The sequence below is a fragment of the Athene cunicularia genome, assembly GCF_003259725.1.
Source record: "Athene cunicularia isolate RWA chromosome 19 unlocalized genomic scaffold, athCun1 chr19_part1, whole genome shotgun sequence".
Taxonomy (NCBI): domain Eukaryota; kingdom Metazoa; phylum Chordata; class Aves; order Strigiformes; family Strigidae; genus Athene; species Athene cunicularia.
This window is the reverse complement of record NW_020799124.1, coordinates 8799216-8814158: the sequence shown is the minus strand read 5'-3', so window position 1 is coordinate 8814158 and position 14943 is coordinate 8799216. Positions and strand designations below refer to the sequence as shown.

At 41.8% G+C, this 14943-nt stretch overlaps 1 protein-coding gene across 1 annotated transcript in view; it reads right to left on the bottom strand.

Annotated features, from left to right (window-relative positions):
• LOC113487347 (protein spinster homolog 2) overlaps positions 1 to 14943 on the bottom strand; it is a 144829-nt gene that overhangs the window by 47520 nt on the left and 82366 nt on the right. Inside the window, exon 5 of the mRNA XM_026861865.1 lies at positions 337 to 488. Within this exon, the coding sequence (XP_026717666.1) occupies positions 337 to 488 (152 nt within the window). The remainder of the gene's footprint in view (positions 1 to 336; positions 489 to 14943) is intronic.

The following is a 14943-nucleotide window of genomic DNA, read 5'->3' as shown; positions in this document are numbered from 1 at the left end:
AATTCAGAGAACCTATATAACGTTATCCAAAATGATAGTTTAATTTAATAATGCTTAAAAAAAAGTCAGCTAAAATATTTTGATTCCATTTCCGCCCCACTGCTGTAAAAAAAAAAATCCTTCCCACTAATTCCCAGAAGTCACACATGAACCAGTAACAGGGCTAGAAAAAGGATCCAATTCCTACAACTAATTAGTCACTGCTCACAATATTTTCCTGTTTAAACCATCCCAGACAAAGACAGAGGAACTATGATCATTAGCAGCCTAAGACCTGTGTGAGTTTACTTTAAGAGAAAAGCCCAAACCAGATGAAAGCAGCATTATGTCACTTACCTGCCAAGAGGAATTGCAAAGTAGAAAACAGACAGCATAAGGGTCCTTGTGTTTTTGGTGAAAAGGTCTCCTATGATGGTTGGTGCAATAGTGGAGTAACTTGCTTCACCGATGCCGACCAAACCTCGTGAGAGCACAAGAAGCCAGAAATACTGAGAAAAGAAATAAAACATGTTAGCAGGTCTCCCCTCGTCTTTTTAATTCAGGATGGACAACGGTGAAATCTGTGCATACAGGGCAATATAAACCCCTGTGACCGGAATGTGATCTCCTTGTAGACATTTACTTTTAAAACCTCAGACTCATTTCATTTGTCTCTTGCTGGGAGGAAAGGGACTATAATTTTCGTGCAGATTTATAGGCATGAAAGAAAAGTAGTAATAATACATGTTCACTCAATGACACTCAAGAAGGTATTCTAATACAGGCAGAAGACCCGCAGTTTATTCTGAGGATGCAGCTCACTCTTGCTAAGCCAGCATCAGTGCCCTGACAGAGGAAGGTCTGGGGAAGCGGGTGAGTGTAACAAATCCTGCTCTGGGATCCAGGAAAATCAATCCCAACCTCCTCAGAATGCCAAGGGACAAGTTAATACTGGTGAAATCCTAAAGGCTCTTCAAAGCTGTGAAAGAGTTCAGTGTGCAATCCCCTAAACTCTATTCTTTCCCCTTCATTAGAAGCCATGGAATAACGGAAGTTTTTCAAAGGTGCCAAGCACCTATCTCACTCCACTTCCTTTGACAAAAAAGCATAAATCTCCCCCTCATATCAGGACGGCAAAGTAAGCCAACACTGAAAAACAGTTCTGAAAAACGTCAGGTTACAATCTGAGCCGAGATGCACGGTTACAAAGATGTAAGACAAGCTTTAGTGTGCACCACAGGGACACTGGTGTGCACAGTAAGGAGTAGCCCCAGGCGAACGATTCGGAGCCAAACCAGGCCACGGCACAGGCTGAGAAGGGCATTAGGCTGCCCAGAGAAATACATGCCTTTCCGCATAAAGGGCAATCCAACAGAATGAGGAGATGGACTTCACACTCAGCACAACACAGCCTAAAAAGGGACAAAAAGGAATTGTTCGCCTAACAGAATTTTCTTGGTGGTCCGTTTCCCTGTTTTAGCCAACATTTTCATAAACTGCAAGGATCCGATTTTCAAGTCGACCTCTTTCGCTACACTTGCAGTTTTCTGGGTGCTGCTGTGTGAAGGCATAAGGCACAATACTTTGCTGCCTGAACACCTGATAGATGAGCACAACCACGTTCTTAAACATCTAGGCAGCATGAGCGACACACAGAAATGAAGTAACTGCAGGTACAGAAATGAAACAGGCAATTCCAGAAACGTGTAAGCACAAGGAAATCTATTTCTACAAATGTGACTTCTACAAATCCTCTATTTACTGTTATTATTCATTTGTATGGAAAACAGCATGGATTATGGTAAATATGAAAGTTCTTTGAGAACAACTAGCAATTACAGTGAGTGATGGAGGGGAAAAGTTGAGTTGCAGGGAAGTGACTGACTTTGTGCCCTACAGCAAAGCTAAGCCAGAGTACAGGGCTCTCATTCACAAATATGGAAAATGCCACGCAGACATCAAGCCACGTGCCTCGGTCATAAATATATCCGTCGGCAGACAAAAATCTACCACTGACATGTTCTCATTGTTTTCTTCATTGTAATCCCCTGGTTGATGAGAATTTCTTGAGGATTCCTATAGTCACACAAAACAAATACTTTTGCACATTCTTCACTGCCTCTAATTTTGATGTAAATTCTGCGTTAATTCCTACCTTCTGAGTGTATACAAGTTCCTTGTTTGCTGGCAGGGAGTTTGCAGTGCTGCTATCATTCATACATCTCCCATAAACTGCACATACGCAACAGACATGTGGGTGTATGCAGAAAGGGCAATACTATGACTCAAGTGATTTAATTTATGCAAATTACCCAGTGCTAAACCACTCCACGGCAGAAATATGCTGACAATGATTGGTACACAGGTAACCAATGTATATGGAATGAGCAACAGTATTCATTATATTCTGAATGACTTAGTCATGCAGAATTAGAAAGCAGGGGAACTGGAAGATGATTTTTCTTACTTAAGAGGTTCGGATCTGGATCACGGAGAGGGTGACTGGCAAAGTAGTCACCTGCCAGGCCCAGAATGAGTACGTAGACAGTGCTAGTTACACATGTAGAATGGCAAGTTTGTAAATCACAGAATCACAGACTGGTTTGGGTTGGAAGGGACCTTAAAGCCCATCCAGTCCCACCCCCCAGCCACGGGCAGGGCCACCTTCCCCCAGCCCAGGTTGCCCCAAGCCCTGTCCAACCTGGCCTTGAACCCTTCCAGGGAGGGGGCAGCCACAGCTGCTCTGGGCAGCCTGTGCCAGGGCCTCACCACCCTCACAGGAAGAATTTCTTCCTTATATCCAATCTAAATCTCCCCTCTGTCAGTTTAAAACCATTACCCCTCATCCTATCCCTACACCCCTGACCAAGCGTCCCTCCCCCCTTTCCTGTACCCCCTTTCAGCCCTGGGGGGCTGCTCTAAGGTCTCCCCAGAGCCTTCTCTTCTCCAGCTGAACCCCCCAACTCTCTCAGCCTGTCCTCACAGGGGGGCCTCCAGCCCCTGATCATCCTCACGCATGTCATCTCAGGTCCATGTACCTCTTTTGTTGGGGGGCCCCAGAGCACTGGATGTTCCTCAGATTTGAAATACCTACACAAAACTGACCCAAGTTTGTGCTCACCAGCCACTGTCACTCCCAGTGAATGCACTGGACAGGAATCTCCTCCCAAGGATGCTGTTATAAGGTTCCTCGTACAGTCCTTGTGTAAAGCAGGAAAACTGTACAGTTTTCTATTGTGGTAAAGAGTGACTTAGTTCCACCAATATAATTGAATCAGAGTCCCAATATAATGAAATCATCTGCAACAAGTAATATGTTCATTCTTCTCCTCTAGTTCCTCCTTGAATCCTCCTCCCTGGCTTGTCCCATGCTTACTCACTCCAAATATCTGTTTAATATTTAAACTGTTCTCTGAAGCAGTGGTATCCAAATTTAAGTCATGAGATTCTGATTTCAGTTGGCAATAAAAGCAGTCTTATAAAAGCGTAATCTACATAACGATGTGAATGGTATCGCCCTTCTGAGATGATATATTCAGGACTACTGACAGTTCAGCTATTTAGGTGTAACATTTAGGCAAAACATACAGAAGTCTAAAATAATAATAGGTAATTATAAATAACCAGTTGTGTGTTGTGCCTGGTTTTATAGCTCTATATCTAGGATTAAAGAGCTAATACTCTTATCCTGCTGTAAGATCTCTTCTGGATCTTTGGCTAGCATGCATCCCATTGGAACCTATACAATAAAATGATGCAGTAATTTGTTACAATAAGATAGAACCCCCATTCTTCCATCTCTAATCAGTCTCAAAACTTATGTTTTTGTCATTTCTGAACAGGGACAGCCAGGTAGCTCCCTGAGACAAAAGGTGGACCTTTCTGAGAAAGGCCTACTATTTTCATCTTTTGTAGAGGAAGAAAGAAATCCAAACAACCAAACAACTCCCAAATTCTTACGCTGCTGCTCATTTGGACCACAGACATGCCATGAACCACTTAGAAACTGGTCTCCAAACCATTGCGAGTGCAATACAGGCAAATGCTATTTTTTTGTATGTGCATTTGTATACATACACCCATATGCACACCCCTCTCTCTGAGTGTATACATACATGATAATGAACATTGGGAAAGTTAGATATTACCCTCAAAGACAAAGCACTGTTCTCCACCACCGTAGCAGGACACTTCTACCATCTCTTCTATATTAGATTTTTGCCCCAAGTGCTTTTTCCTCCTTGTCCTGCCCCAGGATTCTCAGCAGTTTAGTGAGAAGGGCTGACACCAGCCAAATTCCCTACATTATCTGCACTTAAAAGCAGCACAGGCAGCTGAGACTTTTAACTGAAAGTCACTGTTCCCCAAGCAGAAACTGATATATTCTAAAGGAACTTATTCCTTTCTACATCACTTTACAGCTCTTCTGTAATTCATTCATCTGTGTAAATAGTTCTCACTCTGGCAGGAAAATTAAAAACATCCGAGCCAGCTCTTGGCACCTGAGCTTATTCCTTTTCCACAGGTTAAGCCCAGTAACCTCAAGACTTCAATGTCTTTTTCTCTGGGTCAGTGCTTGCGACTGAAGTTTTCTGAAAGGAGGAGCTATTACAGCAAACGATTTCTGTCTTTAATTTTGGTTAGCAGTCTGCACCTCCATGAGAGCTGCCAACATCTGGTTTGTAGAGATGCGATGGTTTTCTTCAAATGACTGTCTGGCAGAAATCCCCCTCCCTGCCTGTGCTTCAGCCCAACCTGCTACAGACACTGTCGCAGTCACGGCGGGGCAGAGCTCCCAGGCACTGGTTGGATGTGGACTGGACAGGGGTTATCACAGGAACACCTGAACCATTCGCTGCTGCTGCCAGGAGCCCTGGGGGCAATTTAGGATGCAAAGGTGCTCCAAGCTCCTTTCTCCAACTTGTATGTGCCACAAAGGGGCTGACGAGATGCAAGCCAGGGAAGATTCCAGTATACAATAAACCATCAACATATGGATAGAACTGTGGCTGACAGAGACCCAGCACTGCCGCAGTCTTCCTGGGAATTCCCCTTCCGAGGGGCCATCACCAGAGCAGCACACTCACAAGTGCATGTGAGGTAGGTAAGTCAATGGACCTGCTCTCTTCTCCCCATCTCTTAACTCTGTGGAAGGAAAACTATGCCGTAGTTCTAAAGCTGAAGACTTTACTACTTTGTAATTTGAAGAAAAACAAACCCAAACAAAAAAGAAACCAAACCCACCAAATTAGATCAGAGTTTTGGAAGGGATACAAATCCTTATGCCTCAGGGAGTGCAATCACTATCAGGAATGCACAACCTACTCATTTCTAAATTTCTTAAACTATCAGCAAACTGTGGGCAACAGCAGCAATGGATCATGGGGTCAGATGGACTTGGTCTGATTCCTGTTGCCAATGACACCGTCCCACTAGAAGCTATAGGCATGACACAATCCTTACAGAATTTTCATCTGAAAAAAGCTTTCATCATTTGAGTATTTATAGCATGACAAAAGATAGTTCATGTATCTTTTCTGCGAAGTATGACATGGTTTATACTCACATTTTCATACTGACTTTATTCTCACTCTCTTGCACACGTAAATGTTTGATGCCTAGGACACGTGACTATCTTTAATCCTGTTTGGACAAACCTCCTAATTACACATTTATCCTAGTTGTATAGGCCATTGAGTGAGTAATACATGTTTTAATAGGTCTAATTACAGCTTTAACTTCTTTCTCTTTTTTTAATTAGTTAACAAAAGGAATTAAGCCACAGTTCTCTAAAAGATTAGCTGTCGGTGATAAACCTATAATCTGCCAAATATGTGTACAACTCTGAACCACCAGATTTACTGTCCAAAGAATCATATGATCCTTAAGCTTCGGTTATTAAGTATTTGCATTTGAATGTGGAATAGCTTGTAAGAGTCATAAAACAATCTGAAGACATGCTTCTTTCAGATTAGGGACACACAGACCGATGAGAGTTAACCTAGTTAACCTCGTACAAATTACTAGTACGGATGCACAGCACCAATGCAAGCCATGTTTTGAACTGAAGTTGCTGGTCTAAAAGGACAATCTTTTATACAGCTACAGCACCTGCACCTGCACTCTTTCCTATATGAGGGTATATGAGAAACCTCCTACGGTTTCTACATTTAGCTTTGGTTAAAGAGGGTTCAGCACCATGAAATTCTGTATTTGAACTGCTGAGGTCTGCCTTATTTTCCTCCTTTTATTATATAAACATTATGCAGAAAACAAGGATATAGAATCAGGGTTTGCATCCTTGGAAAGATGTGCATAAGGAAAACCCTCCATGCCATCAGGCAGCTAGGATTGCCACACGAAGCCTAAAATAGATGTGTGTGGAACGACAACAAGCTAATGAGAAAGCACTGGGATTGATTTAATCTTCCTGAGTTTCTAGACCAAACTCAGTTGAACTGTACTGCAGTTACAGTCTTGTATTTCTACAGCTGGCAGAGTCCTGCACTGACAATATCCACGGTACCATGACAGTCACAAGCGATCAATTAGATGAACTGAAGACAGACAAAACTGAAATACTGCAGGAGTCAGCTGACCAAAGTCAAACCTGCAGGGCTCAAATGTATATTCAGGGGCTGCACAACTGAGGTCTCTTTTGACAGCCACATTTGTGTGCAAGCATTTGCCCTTCGCGAGCAGAACCTGTATTTTCTGGCCAGGCAAACACCACTTCCTCTTGCATTCCATTAAGTTTTCCCAACAGTATTAGTACTTTGTAGGAATCTAAGTGGTTAGAGGTGACACACAGCACCCTACACCACAGGTTCAGCAAAGATGTACCATTAACCATGATGTAAACCAAACCAGGAAACATGGTGCTGAGTATCAGTATTGTGACTAAGAGCATTGGCTCCTGTAAACTCACAGTTCAAATTCCAGCTCATTAACTGAGAGTCACTGGAAGAGCTGAGCAATGGAACGACATTACAAATGGGTGACATATTAGTTTAAATACTAAACACTCTGTTTCTCTTAGCTCTCCCAGCAATGATGGTGTCACCTTTAGGAGCATGAAAGTTTCCAAGTCAGAAGGGACACTGACATATCGTAAAAGACAAGATGACATTAAATGATGATAATGTTTTGAATTCCATTCTGTGTCTGGATGGATGACGAAGACTACAGCAGAATACATAAGCATAAATACATCTTCCACCTCTCTGCACCCCTAAAGCTTTCCAAATTTTGAATACGTATATGCAAGGCACCTGGCTTCCATTGGTGGATACAAGTCCGGGGTCCACACACTTGACAGGAATAGTGTGTCAAATCTAGATGTGGACAACAAAGTCACACGCCCTACCTTCTCAAATGTGAATGGTTCAAAATCTCCTTTAATAAAAGCAGAATAAATACCATAAACAGCTAGAGAGAGGTTACATATTTAGTACCGGTGAATTGTTCCATGCCACTTCTGAAGAACATGTCTTCCTGTGACATCCAGCCCAGGCTTCTAAGTAACTGAATATTCATGCCAAATTTTGGCCAGTTGGTGTCTTATTGTCTGGGAGATCTTTGTGCAGGAACAAAGAAAGATGAGTATCTATTTTTATCTACGAGTAATCTAAACTAATCCCTCATGGAGATTGCCAGCAGAGACACCCAAACACAAAATAACATGAGGGCAGAACTGTTTACTATGATGTTCTGTTGGTCGGTACTTTTTTCCCCCCATTAACAGGTTGAGTAAGCATTGTTTTCAGGATTTCCCAGAACCAAAAGGAGTTTATTATGTTTAATCTCTGGGTGGCATAAAGAGTGGCTAGCCAGGATACATGTGTGGAGTCTGGTTGGCAACAGGTCGGTGAGTTATCAGAACTGATGCAATGCTGCGAGCTATCAGTATTTTATCTGTTTTCTGTAGAGATACAAGTGCACTTAGAGGTTCATGCTACAGTTACCTGTCTGATAAATGTAACTATAAACTACCCTTCTCACCTCCAACAAGAGGAGGTGTTTTTCCCTTATCAGACGTGAGTCATCAGCATGGGGGTAGCCTGGGGGAGATTCACTACAGTTGCTCCTTCTTTTGCCATTTGGCTCAATGCAGAGATGTGATTGGGTTTAGAGTCTTCTTTTCTTCCCTCATTGTGTGTGTCAACACCTACACAAAACCACTTTTCACTTCTCCTCTCTTTACAATCACAACTGCCTTTTAAGTCACTACTGCACACAACATTTCCTGTAACTTCTATCACCACTGGGTTCCACAGTTTCCTCCCTTCAAATTGAATTGATGACAAGACCATACTTCACCACCATTTTCAAACTGTTCTTCTCATTTGCGTGCACGTCACAGAATCAGAGAACAGTTGAGATTGGAAGGGACCTCTGGAGATAGTCTAGTCCAAGCTCCCTGCTCACAGGGGAATCAACTACAACAGGTTGCTCAAGACCATGTCCAGTTGGGTTTTTAATATCTCCAAGGACGGAGAAGCCACAACTTTGCTGGACAACCTGTTCTAGTATTTGACCACCCTCACAGTAAAAATGTGTCTTCTTATGTTTAAATGAAATTTACTGACACCATCCCATCTAGCATGTCTCTGTTGCATTCATCCTAAACAGGGTTTTCTTCACTCGGCTTTCCTGAAGCCTGCTTGGGCATAGGAAGTATACAAGTTTAAGTATTTGTGTCCAATGAAGAACACTTCTCTTATCCAAAGGTCTTCCCCTGAACTTTGACGGGCAGGTCACTAACATTGAAGTGAAAATACCCTGGGTCTTCCTTCAAGTATTAACACATTTTATTCACATGTTTTATTCACACATGCATATTTTATGCTGGCTAGAGGTTATAAACATGTTACAGATGGGACCACTACACCATACCAAGATTTAATAGCAAGTTATTGTGTTAGTGAAACCTTAGTACACTTAATTAATCATTTGCTCAAGGGTCAATGTATAAACGCTTTGCAAATAGGACAGATTTATACTATAGTTTCTAAAGCAGGTCTCATTCTTCTACAGCATCCATTTACACTATGTCAAACACTTCAAAATTTCAGCTCATCTGGATGCATTAAGTGTCCTACCAGTTCTCAGCTCTAAGCAGCTCGCCTTTGAACAACTGGCTTTTGGGAAAATTCAGCTGGTATTCAGAGCCCCGCAAGGAGAAGAGAGACTACAGCAAGCAGAAAGAGAACAAAATACATATTTAAAAATAGAAACGAGCAAGGGAGATGAAGCAAAGTCCACTCACCTTTCCTCAGATTGTCTCCAGTATTTGTTAATGGCTTTAGTTCTCCCAGGTGACCTGTTCAGGCTCACTTAATTGAATGTGGAAAGTTTTATTTGGAAATTAACTTAAGATTCTGGCTAATTAAAGTGCCCTTGTTTTATCAGATTTATATTATTATTTAGTATGTAAAAATAACCAATAAAGACTGTAAGATACTTATTTTTCACACATCACACCCTTCAATCAGCAGCTAAGGTGTTTAATGACTGGATACCTACAGGTCGGCTCTAAATTGAAGCACCTAATTAAATGCTCTAGAGAAAAAAAAATAAAACCAAAACCAGCCCGGAAGTAGCAAGACTCCCCCAGCGCTTCCCAGAGTCAGTAGGGAGCTGCTGTGTGCTTTGAAGGTACAAAAATCAGGGTCAAGACCTTCTTAGCTACTTGTAAATTTTGAATGTGAAATTCCCTTTCCACATTAAAAACTGCAGAGTTTGAAATCCGAGTTCCCATCACTGCCCTCCCTTCAAACCTGTGGCAGTCCTCAGAGGCTCTTCTACTACTTTTCTGTCATTTTTGGGTAGCACAAAAGAAAAAAAGAAAAAAAGAAAAAAAAAAAAAAGAGTAAGCCCAATTCCCATTCTCCATACAATTAGGTAATGTAATTACAAGGCACTGGGTGAAGCTGCAGCACCACTGGGTCTTGACAACAGCCTCGGTTAAGACAAAGCAGCATTACAGCTTGATAATTGAAGGGCTTTTCATCTGATTGACCTGCCTGTGGTAAAGATATTACATGACACTGAAATGGTGGGATTTATGCTCTTCTCAATTTAGTCTCTTGGTCATTAATATTGCATTAATAACAGGGGTCTGGAACGTAATTGGAAGGAATGTAACAGATTAGCTTGCTTATTCACCAGAACACTGCGCGCTACATGCATAGCTACTTACATTATAGACCTTAAAGAAAAAGGCTGATGCTTTCAAATAAATCATAGGGATTATAAAGAGCCCCGTGTTACCAGTGCCTGCTAGAACATTGAGTTAAAACACTTCTTTCATCCTTGTGGCTCTGGTGTAAGACACAGAGGAGTCCGTAGCATTTCACATGGCGGCAGCAGTGGTCATTTATCCGTGTTACAGAACCATTACACGCAGCTCGGCCAGAATGTTTCTTCCAAAACTGTTCTCCTGAGAACCTTAATAGTTCTGGGTCGGAAATAGACTGTTGCTTTTTGTTCCAGATCTGTCAGGTGGGACACACTTATCAGCACTTGCAACAAATCTCTCTGGCATTAGGCACTATCACCATTCCCTTCCCGAGATGTGCAAAGACACCCATAACATAATCACAAAAATAGGGATTGGGAGAACTGCAATGTAGTTTTGCAGCTGTGGAAACAATGCAAGGTCCTCGACACATTGAAGTTTTCAAATACTAACAGCTGGAATATGGCCTGGCTAGGAATATTATAAACTAAAGAATATTCACAGGCAGTAACAGGCTCCTGTGTTCCAGCCACAGATGAGTCACAAAGACCGAATCCATGCAAACCAGATATAAACAGATAGCACATTTTTCAGAAAAAATAGTTACAGGCATTGATATATAGCACTAACCACATCTCCACCTTCAGTGATGTCTCTAGAAATGCGTGAGATCGAACCACATTAACCTGATTGGCTGTCTTGGCTCAAAGGCTCTTTGGTTTGGACCAATTCTTAAGCCAAAATTTAGTCAAATCCAACAGACAGGTCTGGTTCTTGGAGAGCACAACCCCATGTACCTATCCACCAGACAACTGCAGAAACTATAATTTCTCAGCACCCTTTGAGAAAAGCATCAGCCAGCCAACTGAGACACCCAGGTGTGAATGTTTTGCTCTAACCATACGCATTTTGAAGGGTAGAACAAGTTTTGAGAGTCTATGAAGGACACATTTGAATAGAATGCCTCAAGGTTTAAATGGAATTACCACAAAATTATAGTCCCAGCTATACTGTTGATTCTGCTGATTCTTGGCATATTTTACTTTGCATATACTAAAAATTTAAGTACACCAGCAGGTCAGACCTTTTAGGCATCTTTATTGAAAAAACACCGAAATCATTACAAACTCTGAGGTTTGGGGGTTTTTTTTTGTGCTGTTTTCACACTTCTCTTGCTGACTCAATCAAGATCCAGAAGTGCTCAAGCACTGTGGGAAAGACTGACCTTGCAGTATGTTTGGCCTACCTCTGAGACATCTTTTTTAGTATCAGTTTTCCAGAGAGAAACCAATGCACCTACCGATTCCTTCTACCTACCAGCTTCTTCTTATTCATGATCTTTGAACAGTTGTTCTATTGCTAGTTGAAGCATTATTAACTGGCAAGGTTTCATTGTGCTGTAGTTTCACTTCATTCTCTAAATCCAGCCCATTTGACAAAATGACAGTCCTATTTAACTATACTAAATGCATTTGCATGTTTTATTACTATCTTCTCATGAGACTTTGTCAATCATATTTTCAGACATGATGATCAGCACCTTTCCCAGGGATTTCCAGCTCAAAATCTATTACATGGGTTTGAGATTAGTACTCTAATTCAGTGTTATCTGAATTGCAAATGCAGTGTTTTGTGTAGCATGTGAACTTTATGCATTTAAAAGAAATGTCAACACTTCAAAAGACTAATTTAGCACCTGGTACTGTAAGACATTTACCATCTTCACACTATCTGCACATTACTCAGAACACAAAGGTCCTTTTCTCAGCCTTTATGCATGACCCAGGAGGCCACAGACTCTGTGCCACTGAAGAAGCACTTACGTTTCCTATAGTATGACTGATGCTTTTGTATCACAGGCAACCAAGAGCTCAATCAAAGAAAGGCTCAAATCCATACTTTGCCATCTGAACACAAGCCAGAGGCTTTCCCTGTCTCCTGAATCCTATTTTTCAGGACAATATACACAGCCTTCAAGAACCACCAAGGCCCTGTCAATACAAAGTTTAATTTGTTTCCAAGCCTCCTAATGAGCCTAAAGCTGGGTGGAATGGATTGTTTTCTTTGTCTGTAAGGCATCACTAACCAAACTCCCCTGAAGCATCATGCTTCTTTCCAAGTCATAAACCTCAAGAACACAAGCCATAAACTGCTTCATTTACATCCATGCTAAGTACATGTCAGCTTACATCCTTAAACAGCAACATTTCTCCAGACCCATATTTGAACATCCCAGCGAAGCATGAAGGGACATGTTCTACACCACCAACTTGGCATCCTCTCGACACCCTCAATACACAATTACCCAGGAAGCTTATTTCCAAAGAAGCAGGATCACATGGTGGCATGCAGACGCTGCAGTAGTGACTTGCTTTGCCTTCTGAACTCGCTTGACTGAGCCAGGCTTCCCCACCACTGAAGCACAGCATGTAACAGTGGAGCACTGCATCAGGAATGGCTTGTTTTCCTCAGTTCACTACCACTATGGCAGGGATCACATTAAGCTGATAGGAAATTTTATAATTCCTTGGTCTATCTTTTAACATCTGCTTGGGAACTTACATGCAGCGCTACTACTTTTTTTTTTTCTTCTTTTTTTAAAAATTATTTTACCCCCATCTGATTCAATCCCAATCTATTATTCAAAAAGCATTTTTCATTTCTTCCATTCCTAGGATGTTTTGAATGAGGCTGAGCTTAAGATGCTGCAACAATTATTTATAAAGCATAATGCTAAAGTATTAGAGAGACTTTCAATAAGACGGAGTTGAGGCAATAAAACACCTTTTTTGTGTTCCATCAGCATGCTCTTGGTTAGGCCTCTGCTGTGGTACAAGGAGAATATACATTTTAATAGACAACAGAAGAAGAAGGAATGCTTCCAAGACACATACAGCCTGGCAATGAAATAAATATGCCTTCTTCCCTCTGCCTCCTCAGCAAATAACTGACTCAGGTGAGATTTCCTGCCCAGGCACAATAAAAGCAGGACAGGCGGGTTGATAGTTACAGGCAGGTATTGCTTCCAAATCATCCATTAACTGACATAGCGGCTGAACTTTCCTACTCTTAAACCTAAAGACTATAAATTCAGGTTTCTGCATAATAATGGGACAAAGCTGTAAAGGTCTGTGGCCTGTAACGATCCTTCATGCTGATGCCATGGTCCCCAGCTGTTGTCTCCAGGCATTTTCATGATCCAATGAAACAGCATCAAATGTAAGCATATTGATTCAAAAAGATGTAGGGTCTGACTCAATTACCGCAAAGACACACAAAAGGTTCCCGCAGACTTCCAAAGGAGGAGCTGAATCAGAACCACAATCACAGACCCTGTGATAAAGATTTCAACATCTTCCAGTAACCTAGATAACCAACGGTTCTCTAAAAAAAGGGTAGGCAATTACAGGGAGCCCTCACTGAGAACCACTGCAAATTAGCATTAAGCCTCGAGCCTATTTCTTGATACTCTCCCAGCACAAACCTCTGTGCACCTGCTCTAGAAAATGCCTGAGCTCTGAGGAGCAGTTCTGACATTTCAGTGCAAATCGCTGCCTTCATTTTAATGAACTGGCAATAGAAGCCTCAGCAGCAGCATGCATCAGGTCAGGTGAGCGATGACACTCAGTGATAGAAACATCTCCTCTTCTTTCAGCATTCATAGTGTTTGAATCAGATATCGCCTGTGATCAGACTGATGAATGACCCCAAAGTAGGTAGCAGAGGGCAGGAGGCAGGAGCATATGACCAGGGTGATTTGAGAAGTTCCAGTGGGGGACACTGCCAGGCTGACCCTACCCGGGAGGGTGGGACTTGGGGGGTGTCACCTTGATTACTCTTGGGTCCCGGAGGGGAGAGCAGAACTGATCCTGTTCCAGACACACTGCAGACAGGAAATGCAATGTACAGTAGAGATATTCCTTATGATAGTTTCTTGAAGTTCATTTTTATCATCACATGAATAAGCTTTCTGAGTAAGCTTTGGAACTGTACTTGTCTCTCTCCTGGAAGCCATCACCAGCTGTGTTTTCAATAACTCTTCCCAAATGCTTTACAGACACATAGATGCAGATACTGGAGGGAAAAAACCAACACTCAGTGCAGAAAATACAGCACTTCAATTTCTGATAATACCTATGAAAAGCCTCCTCCTCTCATAGATTGGCTTTTTGGGGCTGATGCTCTGAGAACACCCTAGCCTGTTTTTCATTTATTGTTTCCCTTGGAAGAGGAACAGGTAGAAAGGGATGAAGTAGGAATATAAAGCAGCTAGGAGACAAATATATGACAGTAATTCTGCGCTCTATTTCAGCAAGCTGCAACTATTTCATCTATAGAAATCTTTGCCCATCTCTTCTACCCTAGGTCAGCAAAATCTGAGGGAACAATGAGGACCCAAGATTCAGCTCATTACACTTGTTCATGCAAGAAATTATGTTGCTCTTACATGAAAACAGTTTCCCATACAGTATTTGGTATCAGCTGGGCTGAAGATGCTAGCAGACTTGACAGATGCTCAGAATACCTCAAGACCAGCTCAGACAATGTTTCTTTATTGAATGAAGAAGCAATAGTGTATTTTTTTTCCTATAGTACACCTCACATAATCCCTATTTTTAAAATGCAAGATAGCAGAACTTTTAAGAGTGCTGTGAATAGCATTGGGGAGGAGCAGCAGGTGCCTCCTTGCTGCAGAGGTGTCAAAGAAATGGTGCCTTTCAACT